Consider the following 19176-nt stretch of genomic DNA (forward strand, 5'->3'; position numbering starts at 1 on the left):
GTTAATATTGTACTTTATCTGTACAACAATGTTATGTTATGTTAGTAGGTTACGTTTAAATCATTAGACCTCTACGGTGGTCACTGGTAGTAGCTACGTACGTTTGGGCACCCAACTATTCTGATCGTGAACTTGGAAAGTTTCTCAGTGACTTTGCAACACTGCCATTCTCAAGATGAGTCCGTCTGAGGAGACTTAAAGGAGAGATCTTTAAGGAGGGTTCACTTAAGGGTCAGTTTTAGGTCGAATGGTCCCCTGGGGCAAGATGAGTAGCTGTCTATGTTGTGAAAGAAAGACTAGACGTCAGTAAGTCCTTGCAGTCTTAGACAAGCTACTGATGGTACCGTTTTCATTGCTTTGCCATCGTTATTTTGAAAGTATATCCCTTGTTCCTAAAAATCAGGATATTGTCAGTTGAATGTTGAATCGTTACATTGTTCCCATAGAAAACAATTCTGATAAGACATATTAAGAGTTTACAAAGTTCTTTTGACAAAATTACTTTTGGTTGGTTGTTTCTTTGGAAGTTTCGTGTGTGTTCGTTGTCAGGCAGACGATTGAGAAATTAAGGTGAATACTTTAAGATAAGTCGGCAACCTGGATAATACGTAGGGAAGTATCTGTAGCTCAACCGGTAGCAGTCTCACATGAGGTGCCTCGAGCACGTTAAATGGGAAGGGCTAGCCAGTAGCAACCCTTCCCTGTAAAAATATACCCTGCTACAGAAACAGCAAGGAAATTTGCTGCCCCATGTACAAGGTGAACAACAACAACTGAATAAGAAGTGCAACGAAATCTCTCGCACGTTGGCGCTATACGGACCTCGGGGACGGCGTCTGTCCGGTCGTCGGCGCCAGGCGGCCCGTCGTCCTTCCTGTCCGGCTCCCGAGGCCGCGGCCGCTCACTCCCGACGGACTCTTTCAACTCCCCAGACATCGAGACTGGACACAATTCTCTGTCGGGAGAGAGAAGCCAAATCATTCACACCGCTGTCAGAATTAAGATAAAAAAGGCAAAAAATTAGTCGCTAATTATTCGTCTGGTTTACTGGATTAAGACGGTCTTGATCTTAAATAATATCATCTCAACCAATCAAGAAACTTCGCCTATAAAGTCCTGAAGACATTTCGCTAAAATCTTAAGTACGTAGACCAAAGAGTTCAGTGTTGAATACTTTCTTGTATGAAAACGGCAATGCCCGAGTAATTCCTCAAGTCGCTCTTGTTCGGTTTCTTAACCAAGGAATTCACTGCCTCTTAAAGTATCCATTTAACTGATACCGTACTAAAGACTGTCATATTCATAAGACGTTTGTTTTTCTACTTCTTCGAGTCCTTTTTCTCTATCCTAAGTAAAGGGGTTATAACACGAAAGACCATGCTGGGCGTTCTCCTCTCAGGTAGGCAGTTCGCTTGTTGTTCGTTTCTCTGTGAATCGTTCTTGTGGCGGGTTGGTTACGGGTATTGGAATCCGGCATAGCCAACCCCCACACCAACTCATCGAGCACTGTCTAGCGGCCTCAGACAACGAAAAACGTCCCTACAGATCTAAGAAGGCTGAGAAAGGCAAGGCGGGACTACCCAGTAGACTAGAGACACCGACCGCCCCGTTATCTTTCTCACACGCGCCGAGTCCTTCTCAAGACGACTTCCCGACGCGACACAAAAAAGTTCCGTCTTTGAAAACACACACGGAGACCAATTGCTCTTTTTCATAACAAACTAGACCAAAGCGATTTCTTTGATAAAAGTTGTTAATCCCGACCCTTCAGACAGAGAGCAATAGGCAGGCCTTGCACTAGTTTTTATTTCTAACTGTTGTGCTAGACGTCGTAGTCTAATTCTCTCGTAGACTACATTTCCGTGAGTGTAAAAAGAAAAGAAGTCTACTACAGAAGTGTGCTTCAGCCTTCGAGGCTTTTAGTACACTTCTGTAGTTGTAGACGTCGCTTAAAAAAGACGTAGAATACCTGTACGATATCTAGTGCGACAGTTTCAGAAAACAAACGTAAAGTCTGCCTAAGTCTCATCGTACCAGGTTCAGGAGAAAGTTTAGTCTAAAGGCGCGCTGTTATTTATGTCTGTTCTACAATAATACAATTGCTACTCTTACGAAGAATGAATTAAATGTATCTCACTTTTCCCTTTTCTTCTATACTATAAATGCAAACAAAGTTACTGTTGCTGTGTGCCCTTTTTAACGGGAACTAAAGGCAAGTAAAATTCCTTTAGTCTTGGCCCTTAAACTAACTTTCTGGCTTTCTAATCGGCAAAAACATTTTAGGACGTCTCTTCAAAAGTCATTTTCAGCTAAATGTTCACTTTCTATTTTTTGTGGATTTTCCATCTTGTAGAGTCTTCTCAGACTTTATAAAAAGCGTATAAAGGATATGATACTAACTGGAGCAAATCATCAGAAATATATATGCAGTCCAATGTTTTAAACTGTAACGTTCTTGGGTACTTTTTTTGGTACGGACTTTTTAGTGTGATGCGTACTTTAATCCTCCGTCGAAGGTAGTTGAGATGTTAATGTGGAAAGTTTTCATTTTTGTGACCATTGTTCCATACCCGTGACTATTCTACTTACAATGGAGATTGAAAGCAACACACCTTACAAACTGTAATGTAACAATTGGAGGTTTCCTCAGTATTTAAGCGTATTCTACGTATTATCAATATATATATATATATTTGTACTACGCTGCGATTCGTCAACACGGATCACAATATCCACTTAGGTGAAAAAGCCAGATTGTCAACCCTTTGTTTCCAAATTTTCGCTAAACTTTCGGAATATTGCCTTTTAGATCAGAGAGAGTTATGTATATATAGCGGCTCGTACATTCGTATTTTCTCGGTTTTGTATCTGAATATCTCGAGGCTTATGAAACCTCTGCGGACTTCTCTGGCATCTCTGATGAAACCACGATTACTGCCCAAACACAAGGGTTCTAATCCCATTTTCGTCAGCTGGGATTACCTCGCATGTTCCTATGTGGTCTAGAAAACTACAACATTACCTCCTAGCAACTGAAAAGTGCACTGGCCCAAAGCACAAGTGTTCTAATCCATTCTCATGAGCTTGGATTATCTCATATGTTCCTATGGTATTGACTACAACAACGTTACTTGCAACCAAAAGGCACACGGGACCAAACACATGGGTTCTAATCCCGGTCTTCTTGGGCTGGGATTATCTCGTATGTTCCTTTGCGTTGAGATACTACAACGATACTGCAACCAAAAGGCACACATGTTGCTAGGGTAATGATAAGGACCAATACCAGACAATAGAACTAGACTGGCGGCAAAGGAGTAGACGACGGTCAATTACACGTAATTATTCACATATTTACTTAGAAGTTAGAAATTATTAAGGATTTGCGGAATGACAGGTAATTTTCAAGAGGCACAGGAGTTTATCCAATCTTTTACAAGAGGTATGTGATGTAACTTCCTATATTGTCTTGCCTTTTAAAACTGTTGTAAAATCTTCTAAGAGGCCAAAATGACAGTATTTTTTACAGGGATCACAGTGCCCTAGTATGTCTCTTCGTACTTAGTAATGGATTTGGGTCATCATAGAATTATGCCTCGTGTATTTATCATTTTGTCTTGTGTGCAAATCGCTGGGAGAATAAAATAACAGTTTAGGGTGATCAGCAAGGCGGTGTAAAAAGCTATTTAACCAGCCCGCCTCTATAATCATCCGAAATTGTTGCGGAGAGTTCACAATATCGAGTGACAAGCAGGTGCTAATCTGGAAAACGGGGGCAAATTAAGTGCGCAGAGATGTAATTACCATTAAGGTAACTGTGTCAGGAATTAGTTCTTCTCTCAATGGTTTCCCTGTGTATTCTTAACGCTTTGCCTACACTTCATAAATAATATCCATCTAAGTCCAATGGTAAGACGATCCACATGGAAGGGAAGGGACACACGCTACGGAGTTTTCCTTCAACAGTGATTCATCTCAGACAAGTGATCTGTCCTGTATCGTATGAGGGAACGGTTGGAAGTTTGGGGGAGATTTTTACGTACCTTATAGGCGGTGGGGCGTCAGTTGTTCACGGCTCACTCACTCACTCAGTCTCGGTCTCGGCCTGTTAGCTGTCGTGAACCAGGAGGGGGTTGGTGGAGAGTGACCGTCGGAGGGTTGCGCAAGTTTTTGAGCATCAGTTTCCCCCTGCGAGCGTGCGCCGTCCCATCTGGCGATCACCGGGTCGATATCTAGAGGGGGAGGGAATTTGGCGCGTAGTTGTTCTGACGACGCCTTTGCCCTGCGCTGTGGTTGGGTGGGTTCGGCAGGCTTGCGGACGGGGTGGATGTTGGGCTTGTTTGGTCGCTGGAGTGTGTCAGGCCCTGTCAGCGGAGAAGGCCCAAAGATGGATGTGATGGAATGCCGGCCCGTCCGACACACACGGGTGCCCTGGCTATTGCCAATACAATTAGAGATGTTCGGTAAGACAAATTTAGGGCCCTATAATGTCATTACCTGCCCTTTTAGATGTACGGGCGCCGTCCGTTAGTGGTGAATTGTGCATACCGTGTTACAACATACAGCCGTCAAAACCAAATACCGTACCAGAGAGATATCGATATCATTCATACATGTTTTTTGGTTCTCTAACCATACAATTAGAGATGTTCGGCAAGAAAAATGTAGGGCCCTATAATGGCATTATCTGTCCTTTTACATTCACGGGCTCCGTCCGTTAGTGGTGAATTGTGCATACCTTGTTACAACTGTCTTAAAAACCAAGTACCAAAACCAGATGTATATCAGTCTTATTTGTTTTCTTCTCTAACTATACAATCAGAGATGTCCGGCAAGAAAAATTTAGGACCCTATAATGTCATTACGTCCTTTTAATAGAGAACGGAAAATGTACGGGCTCCGTCGGCTAGTGGCGAAATGCGCATTCCGTGTAACAACAGTCACTCAAAACCAAATACCAAAGCAGAGATAGCAGTCATATATACAGTCATCGTAACAGTGGATTAACACTTACTACGATAACAGAGATTAAGGAGATGTTGTAATGTTAAATAGACCTAGAAACTAACAGAATGACTAGCTTACTGATATTTCCGGGGTAAACTAGGGCCTCGCCAGATGATTGCTTGAGTTATCGGCAATTTCGCCTGTGGTCTAAACTCTGTTTCAAAACTTCGTAAGGCCTTTGTCCATGTAAAACTGTCCATTTGGGACCTTACTAGCTATAGATACATTCCACACTCATGTGACGTAGCTATGTTCCCCATGAGTAACTTGGTGCTTTCTTCACAAATGATAGTTCTTTCACCATACGTATACTTCCGATATGTGCGATTTGATCTGACAAAGATATAAAACGCGTGATATGTTATCTTGAAAATTGAGCTAATGCCAGCTAGGGGAACAAACAACTGTGTTAGCCAAGCGGAAGTTGGGGTGGTGGGCCTTGTGTCAATGGTGACTGCCACAGCATGTACTAAATGAATGAATGAATGAATGAATGAATGAATGAATGAATGAATGAATGAATGAATGAATGAATGAATGAATGAATGAATGAATGAATGAATGAATGAATGAATGAATGAATGAATGAATGAATGAATGAATGAATGAATGAATGAATGAATGAAAACTTAATCAACGTGTCTTGCGCCTTTATGCGCCCAGCCACAAGGTGGAGTAAATAAATAAATATATAACATACAAAAGGTGGATGAACATAAGTATCAACTCCAAACTCAAGTTGGGTAGTCATAAATGCAAATAAACAGGAATTCCACATACAGGGGCATGTACTAAATGTCGTCTTCTCTTCTATCTACATGCAACGTTATATGTCAGGGTAGAAATTGTGATCTGGCAGAATCTCTGATTCCAACGGGAGAGATCCCGATCGGAGGCTCTGTTGACAGAGAATACGATCAGGATGCTAGGAATGTGTTAGGGTGGTCACCCATTTATACATCCTAAATTTCAAGTCAATCCGTTGATTTTAAGTGACATGAATCGAAACTGAAAAATTCTGATTGTCTTTTATGGGTAATCTTTAAATTGGCTGACTCCAATCGGGATCTCTAACGCAAGATTCTGCCAGATTATATATACGAGCGGGGAGAATGTAGTGTTGTTTTCTGTGATGTTTCTGTGGGGTTTTCTAGCGGTTTCTCAATGAATATTGTTTTGTACTACGCAGGACTAGTAGCATTAGAACCAACCTTTTTTAGCTCGCGCAAATGAATCAGTAGGTCATTAAGTGTACGAGAATAGTATTCAAGAGGCTCGTGGATGACAGCTAGCTTCTTGCTCCAGCTACAACTGTCTTTTTTCGACTTATATGCAATCTATTGTCGTATCGTACCTAATTCTTCTCATTATCTTATCATTTTATAAGCATACTGTAAATCTTGACATGTTCGTGTTGGTTTTATTTTCGCGGTTTTTGCGGTGACGGTGCGTTTGCAATGCGTTACTACTGTACTACAGAATCGTCTCAACCACTAAGTCAAAACACCACGAAAGCCTTCTTTCCCCTTCTTTTCTTTTTACTTCGCTTTTTGACTGACAAGGACGACGTGGCACTGCACTCGAGTTTTTCATAACTAATCTTTACAGTGCCACGTACACAGAACGAATATACCCATTTTCTACACCTGGGTGGAGTGAGGAAAGTCGTGTAAAGTGCCTTTCCCAAGGGCACAACATCGGTGGCGTCAGGGTGGTGGTATTAATTCCAACTTTGTAAAATACGCATTTCAAAATATGGATATGGTCTATCTTACCACAGAAATCACAAAATGTGGGCAATCATTGGAGTCTAACCCCCCTGTACATACCCCTTGAAGTTTGTACATGTTCTAATGGGACTAGTCCATAATTGTCCAATGGGGGTGATTTGGGAATAGTCTATATCTGTGTGGAGAATAGATTTGGGGTTCAGATATACACTTAAACGTCTTCTTACCTCAAAGTACTTATACTTTAAGGCATTAATTATGTTTGCTAGCGTACCTTTATACTAGTTTAGTACAGTACATAGTCATGATACAAATTTCGGGGGTATGTACAAGGGGGTTGATATTGAAAAAATTACAAGATTTTTACATTTTCATATTCAAATAGACCGTCCCCATATTTCTAGGTGCGTGTTTCAGTCAAAACTGCACTTTTGCGAAATAGTACCTCCCCCTAAAGAATAGGTAGCTACCTCTTCAACTTTCAAGACAGACGTTTGTTTCTGAGGTCACTTGCCGTGTGGAACCAAGAAGCCTACCGACTCAAACGTTGTCTGTGTTGTCTTCTTACATTCTAAGAAGCCTACCAAGACAAAACATAAACAGATCGAGACTTTTGCGATAATGTTTCGCGCCACTTACTAGTATTAGCTGTCTTTTTACTGAAAAGACTGTCTTAGATCTTTGTCGGCGGTTGGTTCTGTCATAGCCTGCTTAAAAATTATACGACATCAAAATCATACGACGGTCTCACGAATATGACCACGTCGTTACGCACATACATACATACACACACATGCAAACGCTACCCAAAACATAACCTTCTAGGCGAAGGTAATAGCCCCCGCACTATGAAAGTGGAATAGTCCATATCACCGTTACAACTTTCAAGACGGACGTTTGTTTCTGAGGTCACTTACCGTGTGGTACTAAGAAGCCTACCATCTCAAACTTTGTCTGTGTGAAGAAGCCTACCAAGACAAAACATAAAAAGATCGAGACTTTTGCGATAATGTTTCGCGGCCTTAATAAGGACAGAGCCACTGTGTGACTTCTCCAAATGTGTACAGCTTTGAACTTGGACCATGCTCTACCAAACCAGGGGCCAGCAGAATGTTCAAATCCAGAGCAGTTGCTATCTGGAACGGCTTAGGAACCATTTTAATGTAAATAGTTCTGTAAATGCTTTTAACCTAGTACCTTTACTTGAAGTTGATTGTATCCTATCTACGTTATTATGTAGTGTTTTTAGTAACAGCCTTGCCTAATAACGCCCAGATTAAAGTGAACACTGTTATGTGTTATCATTATTTTCAAAAAAATTCGTGAGACTCTCTCATTCTCAGTTCTTCCTTTCCTTCTATATGTGTCTCTTTTCTGTTCGCCATCTTTACTTTCGGGCACAGGCATCCACAAGACGCCCTCGTGTTTTCAATTCTAACTTTCACTGATTGTCAACTTGTCATTACTTACTAGTATTCCTTCGGTATGACGGTAAGAGTTGAGGTTTGTAAGAAGCAAACGCATTCAGTCAGTGTAGTTGCCATCGAATGAATTGTGCTTTTTCTTAGATAAACCGTTGGAACAGAGTATTTCAGCACAGTTTTGAATAAAATTGAATATAAAATCTCGTGTGACATATTGTTTTACGTCCAAGCTGAAGATGTGTTATTTAGAGATATGAAGATGTGTTATTTACATTTTCGGAAAATCAAATATTGCTGAAACGTCGTCTGTCACTGAACGAGTACATGAACGACTGCTCAGACCTATTGCTTACGTAGACGTTGTGTGTGTGTGTGTGTGTGTGTGTATCCGCCGCACATGTATGTGTGTGTTTGGCATGCTATGTTGATGCGTTGAAACTCTAAAAATCAAAATCAAAGAACACACATTTTCCTTGCTTTGACCCTTAGAATAACCGTGTTCTTTCCAGACAGTGTAATCCCCAAGTTACTTAGTTCTGATCTTGATACGGTGAACTTACAAAAGCACAGCTAATGTTTACATACAACTGACATTTCTGACTACCTTGTCAAAACAGCTTCTGTACGACTTTCCTCCTGCCCATCACGCTCTTATCACCATATGTACTATTATAGAAACAACTCGGTGTGAAAGCTTGGGAAGAATGTTAAAGGAGCGGGGTCGAACGTATGGCCTTCCAAGGACAGTGTACAGCACAATTTGTTTCAAACAACATGTACTCCATTTTAAGTTTAAAAATCTCAAAACTCGTTCTAAGAGCACGGGTTCTCCAAGGTTCGATTCCGACTGGTTTATTACGTGATCTTTGGCTTGGCGACATTAAGAAAACAGGACAAAATAGAAAGCCCGACAAAAACGCCTAACAGCCGGAGCCGATCCTCTTGGAGCGTAGGGTTAGGGATCAGGATTCGAACGTACACTACCACCCCTTCTTGAGGTTATGAGATGAAATAGCATGATCCCACAAATTGTTCTTTTTCGCTAAGACTTTGAGTTTATGGACAGTTTTGTTTTCGAATATCGGACTTCATTTGTTTTACTGATTTATGTCCCCTTGTGTCTCCACCTGACTGAATGTAACGTGTATTGTCCTGTATATACTGTGTCCTTTTGGAAATAAACTTTTATTAAAAAGTGATAGGGGCAACTCAGTTGTCTTAGATGAAATGAATAGATAAATAGTAATGAATAGATAAGTAAACTTCAAGCCTTTACACCTTTTTGTCCGTGTGTGTGTGTGTGTGTCTGTCTGTCTGTGTGTGTGTGTGTGTGTGTGTGTGTGTGTGTCTGTGTTTCCGCATATATGTGGTAAACACTAACTCAAGATTCCCTAGATGTATTGCGATGGTATTTTCTCCACCTACGTCATCCTTACCTCCAAGCAGATGTCTGGAGGCTAATAAGTTACGTTTTCCTAGTTGCCCGTTGCTGCATCAAACTTCCTCTCGTTCTCTCCCAATCTTGGGGAAGCTTTCACCCTGACCAGCCTTGTCTAGCCGGAAGAATCGTGTCGTGTTTCTGAACTTAAGGTCAGTTACTGGAGGTAGGGGTGCATGGTCAAAGTTCATGCAGATCTTTTTTTTTTTCCTTTTCATTCTCCCTCTTCTATTAACGCTCTGTGGTATTTTTGTCATAATCCTTTCTGCAGTTTGTGTCCACAAATCACATAAACCCTCTCCCTCCCTGGTTCCTCTTGACGCTTCTCAAACTTCACATGTACAGACGCACACGTTGACTTATCTCCAAGCAGATCTACACGGTGCCAAAAATCGTATATGGTAGCCAGAGAAGCTCCAGTCCGCCAGAGAAGCTCCAGTCCGCGCCGTAGGAATGGCTTCTCTGGCGGACTGGAGCTTCTCTGGCTACCATATACGATTTTTGGCACCGTGTAGATCTGCTTGGAGATAAGTCAACGTGTGCGTCTGTACATGTGAAGTTTGAGAAGCGTCAAGAGGAACCAGGGAGGGAGAGGGTTTATGTGATTGACCAGTGGCGTTAGTTAGTATTACTGTCAGCATTGGCTTTGCCTGCGCTTCAAGTATAAACCGCTAGGACACAAATGGCTTCTGCAGTACAGTGCCAAACACAGTACACGGTTAGTCACATGGTATACTGCAGCCTCGTTGATGTTCCGTATGCCTCAAGTTGGGTGGTATAGTCTCGAAATCTTAGCCTGGAGTACAGCCTTATTAGTTTTAGTCTTAGAATGATTGTTGGCGAGAGGTGGAGCTTGGGTAGCGGACTAAAGCTAATAAGGCTGGACTCCAGGCTGTCGAAATCTAGCCTTGGCATCTTGTTGCAAAAGTCTACGGGCAATGTGTCAGCTCGACAATGTAGGCATCGCAATGGTGCCTGTTAGATAGATTCCCAGAGTTGCGTAGAAAAGTTGTCATATATCTATTGGGAAGATTTTCAGACCGCTCCGTTTTTGGACAGGATCATGATGGGGTGTGCAGCTACCCTGTTCAGTGAACCCCTCTATCGCATCGTTTGGCCTACTACTAACCAATCAGAGGTTAGGCTATGGCTTGTTCTTGACGTCTTTTGAAAGCTTTTTTCGGACTTAGTTTTGTTAGCTTTTCTTTTTGTCCGTTTGGCTGGTGACAAAAAAAAAGGAAACCCGACAAAGTTGCCTAAAAAGACGTAAAAAAACAAGCCGGAATCAAACCTCTGCTTGGAGAGTATGCCCATGACTACACAACTTAGTAGTCAATCTATACTACTACGTGTATGTTCTGGACCCCAACACAATACTAATAGATGCCATGTAGAGGTAACCCACTAACTGTGGCAAATACGACTATACAATCTAAGACGTGACACTTTCTTGTCTTCAGTATGATTAGTACCACAAGTTAGATATGACCCGTAACCGGGGGTATCCTAGAAGTGATTCAAACTGACATTGCGTTCGACTAGAGTTAAAGCATGGCAGGTGTAAATCACACAGCACGTATTCGTGAACTTTATTGTTTGTTTGTTTGTTTGTTTGTTTGTTTGTTTCGCATAACCAGTTAACCGCCTGCATTTAGGCTTAACACACCAGTTTTCTAGAGTGGGCGCAAGCTGCGTAAGTCCGGCGGACTGTACGGTTTCATCCACTCAAACCGGTATGGAACCCTAATCTTTTTTGTAAGTGTGGTGGGTTCTTTAACATGCTCGAGGTGTAGCCTGTATTTACACAAGCTCTCAGCCGGAGGTTACTGACCCCCACTAGGGTTAAAGGCGGTTACGGGGGACCGGCTGGACACTAGGAGCGCGATTCGTCAAGCTAGCTCGAGGTGTGGCTCTCGTCAAACACAGGACCTCCTGCTTTACGTTCCATCCGAGAAGACGTCCCTAACCGAAGCTACGTTCTCCTTTAACCTAAGTAGAGTTAAACTAACGATATTCTTTTAGGGCGTGTTGATGATGAAATTTCTGACGCCTCGACAGTAGAAGTTTCCTGACGGGTGACCCGTGGAGTCCGCCTTGACTGGCAGCGCCCCCTATGATCATATCCAAAATTGCTTTTCCATTAGCAGCTCGTAAACAATCCACTCTGGTAACGTCCACTTGGAAGGCGGCGCGCGTGCTTCCCGCGATACGATCTCTCGCCCTTAACAGAGTTCGATCGCGCAGGATGTGTTAGCTTAACTTTTCACGTGCCAGCCGTCAAAGTCACCCTGTCTCCTGTCCCTCCAGTTAAGAGATGATCTATGAAGAGAAAAGATAGCACGTGCTGAAGACAGCCTCTCGCTCCTCCAGAATTGATTTTCGGGGGGAAAATGTGAAAGAGAAACCGTGTGGATCGATATTTCCATAACCGCTGTGTGTATTAAAGTGCCGTTAAGGTGGTTAACGGGGGCATGTGCGATCCACCGAGCGTGTCATCTGGAATTCTGAGTGGAAAATTGAAATTGGAAATTGGCCGAGCACACCGCGGACGGTCCGGATTGATGGGTCCAGTCGTCTGACGAAGTTCTGCCCACCACACGTGACACCGGCCCGGTCGGGCACGATAAGGGAACTAGGAAGTGCCGAAAATTACAATCTGGACGTTTGTGAGTGAGAAATTGCAAAGCGAGGGTGGCTCGCGCCTAAGTAACGAACTACTGCACTGATGAAAGTCGGAACTGCGGCCAAAGATATTTATCCGAGTTTCTAAACTCTCTCTTGGAACGGAGTTCAGAGATTACCAAAAGATAAGAGCTCGCCAAGACGTGTGGGAAGAAAGACAAAAACTTGAAGATTTTGACACACAGAACACCATTCCATCAAAAACCTGTCTGGGAAACTAACTAAACCTCTACTATCCCTTAATTAAAGGGATATGCCCTGCATAGGAAATTGGCAAAATGTTCCTCTAAAAAGAGAGATAGTGTGGGATATTACACATCCATGTAAACGGTCAAACCGTTGATATGCTATTGAGTGCTTGAAATGCTCAAACACCAACTAAGTCTCTTCTATCCGTTATGATAGGGACATGTTTGGGATCAGAAATTGGCAAATGAGTCTCTCATTCGTAGACTACTACTGCAAGAGAACGTTTCATGTCTATCTACAAATTGGACGCACACAGACATAGGGTATACGTGCGCGCTGTCACGAATTTTCTTGTAAAAGATAAAGGTCTTGGTTCATCTTTACAAAGGAACAATACTTGCACACTTCGAAGTAGACTGTCAAACTGTTGACATGGACATGAGTGCTGGAAACGTTCCCCAGTGCTTACACGTCCGAATGTACCAACTGACCAGTCGGATGTGACCTCGCCCTCGCACCTAGCCTGAGTATCATCCTGTTTCAGCTCTAGGCTCTGCCTTCACCAAACAAGGTAAAGGTAGAGTCTGGAACTGAAACAGGATGACACTCAGGCAACCTCGCACCCTCTCCACCGTATAACTGAGTGACGGCTATGCGGAGTTGTGTAGTGTGTGATATACAGGCCTGTCCGCGGGTCGCATATTTTCGACGTTTCATCAGGAACGTTTATAGAAATGATTTACGAGGTGTTGGTTAAACCCGTTTACCCATTGTTAAGGATAAGTGACATTTGACTTGGAGGAAATCGGTTACCGACATGAAAATGGAGGTATAGTTTTTGACCTGTCTGTGTGTTTCCGTTTCCGGCTTTTGTAGTCAGCATAACTCAAGAACGTCTGGACTCTGGATGTATTACAATGACATTTAGTACGTAGGTAGGTTTTGGGAAGACGAAGGTCAAGGTCAATTTGGGCTCCTGGTATGTGACCTTATTACTGCAGGAGAACTTCCGTTTTTGTATCAGGATACGAGAAGGGTAGGCTGGGAACATACTTAACAAGGTAGGCGCAGAATATGGTCAAAGTAGTCTCAGTGACGTGTACTACTCAAAAGTCTTCTCCACAAGTATGCAAAAGAACTCGGCAACTTTCCTGACTTGTAGAGAAGAATATATCGACTGGTGAAGTCAGCCGAATGGAGTCGATATTTGCCGGAGGGTCCGTGGCCAAATCGCTCATCCAACCGATACCGCTCTGACGGGATGTTTGTTAAAGCCGATTGACCGAAAGTTTTTAATGCCGACCTCGGGGCGCGTGTATGTTGCCCCTCCGTGTGTTAGGAGCCACACCAATTACTCTCCCCGTACAAACAGTACCGTTTGAAGCGCTCCATCTCTCCGGAAAGGTCGGAAGCTAAGAACACGAAGGGTGCCCCTGAACGTCACGATCATTAAATGACGTACGCAACAGAAAGTTGTTTTTTCACAAAGGTAGACTCGCTGCTAACGAGTAAGGGCAATGATTCGTACAAGTGGAGGGTAGAAACATTGCTTATCAAAGGGGAACAAATTTGTTGCGCATACTGGAGACTGGATCGAACAAACTACGAAACGGAGAAGGCCACGAACTATAGAAGGGTCAAGCAGGGCGAGTCGAGTCAACTGAGAACACTTCCTGACTTCATGAAAAGTGTGGCAAATAGGTCAACTTTTAAAAAGTATATGAAAACTTTTGCTGAATGCGTTGTGTACAAAGGGATGTCAATGTGAGACTGCTACTTGTTGAGCTCCTGGTTCTAATTATTGGTAACACCCCGGTTCAAATCCTGGGAAGGGCATCTCGGTTGGGGCTGCACCCGTCTTTCGGAAGGGACGTAAAATGGAGGTCCCGTGTTCGAGGAGGTGCCTCTGGCACGTCAAAGGGGAAGAAGGGCTAGCAACCCCTCCCTGTAAAAATATACTTAGCTACTGAAACAGCAAGGGAACTTGCTGACATGCCACTTCCAACTCCAAGGTGAACAACAACGGTGTGTACAGTATAGAAGCAAAGAAACTTAAGAGGTGAATTGATAATCTGTGAACAGGGATATTTGGAAATAACCCTTATCGTTTGAACTCGCCCTCTGTTCCAGAAAGGTTATCGCCAAGGACACGACAGCGCCCAATGTCAAAACAAGGAGCTTCAAAAGCTTTCTCTAAATCTCCAATTGGTCAAAACAACCTCCATGGTCAAAACAACTATGTTTCCTGCGTGTTACAGACAGGGTTCAAATGACGTTTTGAGATAAAATGCTAGTGTGTAACGGCGAATTGGGGTTATACACACTGGCAAATTCAGGTCCAAATTCAAGTATTAGAATACGTTGTTCATACTAGACACAGTAAACAATGATGATAATACTTAAAATCCCCTTGCTAGGATTCATTGTCTGGCTTGTTCGCTACAAATCCCTCATCCCGCGTGGACCTGCCCCGGAAAGGACACGGTAATAAGTAAAACGCATGGCATTTAGTCTGCTGGGAACGAGCTACATCTCGTCCCCAAGGAACCAACGGTTTCCATATTCAAAAGGGCACGCTGGTAATTATCGGCTTGGCGCTTTCTTCAAAGACTGTCGCACCGGGCGCATGGTTTTCTTCACACTTCAGAGAAAAGCTCTAACAGGACCCCCGGGACCCGTGCCGGCGATGTCTCTTCCTTTCGTGCCACTTGTTAAGAGTTCAGAAGGCACCTGTCCTTCCTCGATACGTCATAGAGCGCCGCTATCATCAGGCCATACCGATTTGATTACATGGATGACATCATCTGGGCAACCCAAAGCTGATGCGAACGTGCGAAGAAGAAGAAAGTTGGACCAAAATTTCAATATGAAATCTAGATGGTCAGGAGTTAGTCTCCAGGCAGACCCAATGGTTGCAAAGACCGTATCCAACTGGCAGAATTAAGGAGTTTCTATAGCAACCGGGACGGTGCCTGACAACTTCCCTGGCTGACTGGAGCTTCTCACTGGAGCTTGTACGATTTTAGCACCGTGGAGATCTGCTTGGAGATTACTCATAACTGAACACATAGACCATTGTCTATTAAACAATAGGTCCTTTATTTCTATTCTTCCATATCTTCTTCTCTGACTTTGGAAGACTTTACTCGGGACTTGGAAAACATTTTCAGCTTACTTGTTATCATCTCATGATCATCTATCCCTTAGCGTAACTATTTGACCATTGGGGCACCACAGAGGAGCTGGCAACCAGTTTTCTCCACAGATCCACCCTTCTTGGTTTCATTTTTAAAACTTTAAATGTGTTTTACTTGTGTCAGCTTACACATGTCAAAAATTACTTACACCAAAGCATTTTGCGCGCTCAACACAAACCATGGGACGACTATTGTTCCTTTCTTCTGGATCAAGAAATTAAGTATAGTAGCATTTTTCTTGACCGAAAATTGCTGTGCGCGCGGATGTCATCCACATAATGAAGTCAGTGTGGCCTGACGCACTCCTGACGCCGGGCTGCACACAAAAGGTGTAAATGTTTAATATGACCGCGGGTTTGCGTGTGTCTGGTCACTTAGCGCATCCTTTACACATGGACGTGTGCGATCTATACTTCATGCTTGGCGTGTAAAAGTCAAAGGTCTGCATCCTCGACATGGTTTTAAATCCCCTCGCTGGGCTAATGTAACTTTTCAACTTTCGTCTCTCGCCTGTCACGGCTAACGGTCATATTTGTCACAGCGTCATGCGTCTATTTACGTGTCATGTTGAGTTAAGCCCCGGTCACACTAAACTCACGTCGTACCTACGATGCACGTACGATGCATTTCCCGTACAATGCAGGTAAATCGCAGGTAAATCGCAGGTAAATCGTAGGTAAAATCAGCTATCGCATAGCGTCGGGTGATGTTCAAAATTTTCCGGCGTCGTGCGATTTGTCACGTGTCGCTCATCTCATATGTGTGCACGTTTCATCTGACCTTTGCAAGATGGTGATGCCACCAGAAAGAATCAGGCTGGTGTGACTGCAGATACAGCTAAATAAAGTACAGGGAAGGCAAGCTGTAATTTTGGCAGCCCTCATCAGGGTTCTGCAAGAAAGACAGAATGCGAGAAGGCGACGGAGGTGGTGGGCGAGGCCGTGGATCCAGCGGTGGACCTTACTAGGCCAATACGACACACTTTTGATTGAGTTGGCTCGAGAGTGTGGTGGGGACTACTTCAGAAACCAAAAGCAGTCGAGCGCATAGTGAGCGCTGCTATATGTTTGCATAATCTCATGAGAGAAAGGTACCCAGGCTTACAAAACAGAGACTTGGGGCCAGGGGGGCAAGTTGTCCCTGGGGCATGGAGGCAGGCCGGGATGTTTGGATGAGATGCGAAATGTGCGGGGGGGAAATGTGGCAAACATAGAGGGAAAACAGCTAAGAGTCTATCTGAAACAGTACTACAATAGCCCTGTGGGTTCGTTGCCATGGCAGCACCATATGATATAGGCCGATTTGCATGTATAGATATGTGCGCTGCTGCTGATGGCTTCAGTTGTTTTTAGTTTATGACAACAGAGACGCATAAGCATAAAGATATGTCTTCTAGTAACTTTATTTTTCACCCCTTAATATCAAGATATGTTAATGAAATAATCTTTACAAATCACCCTTTCACATCCGGGGCAAACTGGCTTGGACAAAATAACGTTTTGTTGCATCGCATCCTTATTCTTTTAATGTATTAGAACTCCTTATTCAGTTTTGTTTTCGAATTTATAAAAAAACGTTACAGTAATTTCTCAAATCTCAAATCTTTCTCAACTCTTTATTTGTTTGAAACAACCTCACAGAAGTACATATAATTCGTACAGATACATGCACTTCTGCATTGCGTTGATCTTACATGATAACACACCTATGTACACAATATTGCCTTAAACAACCACTCAGAAGTAAAGATATAAAACGAGGGTGAAACGAAAACATTCCAACTGATCATGGAGCACAACATTTATTTATGGTTTGATACATATCTTTACTGGGATGTACTGATATATGGATTTCTCTGAAAGTGAAGTGCATGTGACAGCAATTAACTGCAAAATGAAAGTTTCAGTCTTTTTAGTATCTTTCTTTCGTTAAGAGATACAGGATGATATGTTTACAACATAAAGCAATCGTTGATATCAATAAAAAAACTCAGTTCTGGTCGTCCTGCTGGTTGTGCTGCTGTTCCCGGGCGTCTGCCAGCTTCAGATAGCCGTGACACCAGAGTATAGCATACAGACGTCACGCCATAAGTCCTTGGGTAGGTTCTTCAGGGAATGAGGTCTGATCTCATTATGAACCCACGTGTGTATAGCCATGAAACAATCGTATGCATCACCTGTGCGCGATACTCGATCTGACACGTGGTAAATCATAGCCTTGAAAGCAGGCTCTTCAGCGGTCGCGCTGTACACCAGTTGCCACTGTGCTCTGGTGGCTGCACTTCTCAACAACATCGACAATATCAGGGAAAACTGAAACCATCAGAACACGGTCGAAATGTATACATTTTTCATCTCATTGGTATAAAAAGAAGGCCGTAGTGAAGTCTGTATTGGGGGCAATGAAAATCGTACGGCGACGGAAGCAAAATTTTGAACATGTTCAAAATCATCTTTAGCTGTATTTTCCGGCGTAGGACGCTCGGCGATGGCTACTTTTACGTGCGATTTACCTGCGATTTACCTGCGATTGACCTAGGTACACTAAAAAAACCCATCGTACGATGTACCTACGTTTTATGTGACCACCACTTTGTATGTGTTAACTATTGCACCCGGTTTTTCCCAACCGTACGACGTACGGCGCTGTCATGACGGAAGAAACCCCATCGCAGGTACGACGTGAGTTTAGTGTGACCATAGCTTTATGGGCCAGAGGCAGACAAGCGGAAGAACGCTGCTGTTTTCTAAGATTTTTTTCTTGGTCATCTAGTTGGGGTTATGACTGAATTAATGTTTAATAGCACAACTCAATGTATAATAAAATACAGGTATAAAGTGCTCTCCTGGTTCCATTACGGTACAACAAACTTGAACAGTGCTGTCTTCTTCTGATGTTTCGTCTTGGCCACCTATTCGGGCTGAATGAACCGACATTTGATAACACAACTAAATGTATGATGAAATACAGGTAAAGTCCTATTCTAATGTCATTACAGCACAACAAACTTGAACAGTACTGTCTTCTTCTAAGATTTCTATAGCTCTTCTTGGCCATCTAGTTGGCTTTGGATGATCTGATATTTGATAACACAACTCAATGTATGGTAAAATACAGATAAAGTGTTATCCTACATACGTTACGGTACTACAAACTACACTGTCCTGCACAAATTACTCCAACACAAGAAATAAGTAAAAGCAAGTAGGTATATAGAGAGACTATATCTAAGCTCATTGGTAAAAGATTTGAATTGAATGGAAGAGGAAAACACAAATAAAAACTACTTCCATGTACCATTTGACATGCCGCATGTAAATAGCGCATTCGGCTGTCTCTTCCGTATGCCTTTATCGTACACCAGCAAACGTTCACGAGAAATCAGGATATGGTCGTAGTCTTTTCTTTACCTACTTCTTGCGTTTCTGAAGATAAAGTGAAGACATACTAAAACTTGGCCAAACAAGTTGAAATAGAGGAATTAGCCGGCCATAAAGTTACCCAAGATC

General features: G+C 42.9%; 2 protein-coding genes across 2 annotated transcripts in view; both read right to left on the reverse strand.

Annotated features, from left to right (window-relative positions):
- Positions 1-4304, reverse strand: part of LOC136440260 (T-box transcription factor TBX5-like) — a 29532-nt gene extending 25228 nt beyond the window's left edge. The window contains exons 1-2 of the mRNA XM_066436192.1: positions 4044-4304; positions 823-955 (exon numbers count right to left, since the gene is read on the reverse strand). Of these exons, the coding sequence (XP_066292289.1) occupies positions 823-936 (114 nt within the window). The 5' untranslated portion in view covers positions 937-955; positions 4044-4304. The remainder of the gene's footprint in view (positions 1-822; positions 956-4043) is intronic.
- Positions 1-19176, reverse strand: part of LOC136440224 (BCAS3 microtubule associated cell migration factor-like) — a 201827-nt gene that overhangs the window by 33173 nt on the left and 149478 nt on the right. The gene's annotated exons all lie outside the window — the stretch shown is intronic.

The sequence above is a fragment of the Branchiostoma lanceolatum genome, chromosome 1 (assembly GCF_035083965.1).
Source record: "Branchiostoma lanceolatum isolate klBraLanc5 chromosome 1, klBraLanc5.hap2, whole genome shotgun sequence".
In the NCBI taxonomy this organism is placed as follows: domain Eukaryota; kingdom Metazoa; phylum Chordata; class Leptocardii; order Amphioxiformes; family Branchiostomatidae; genus Branchiostoma; species Branchiostoma lanceolatum.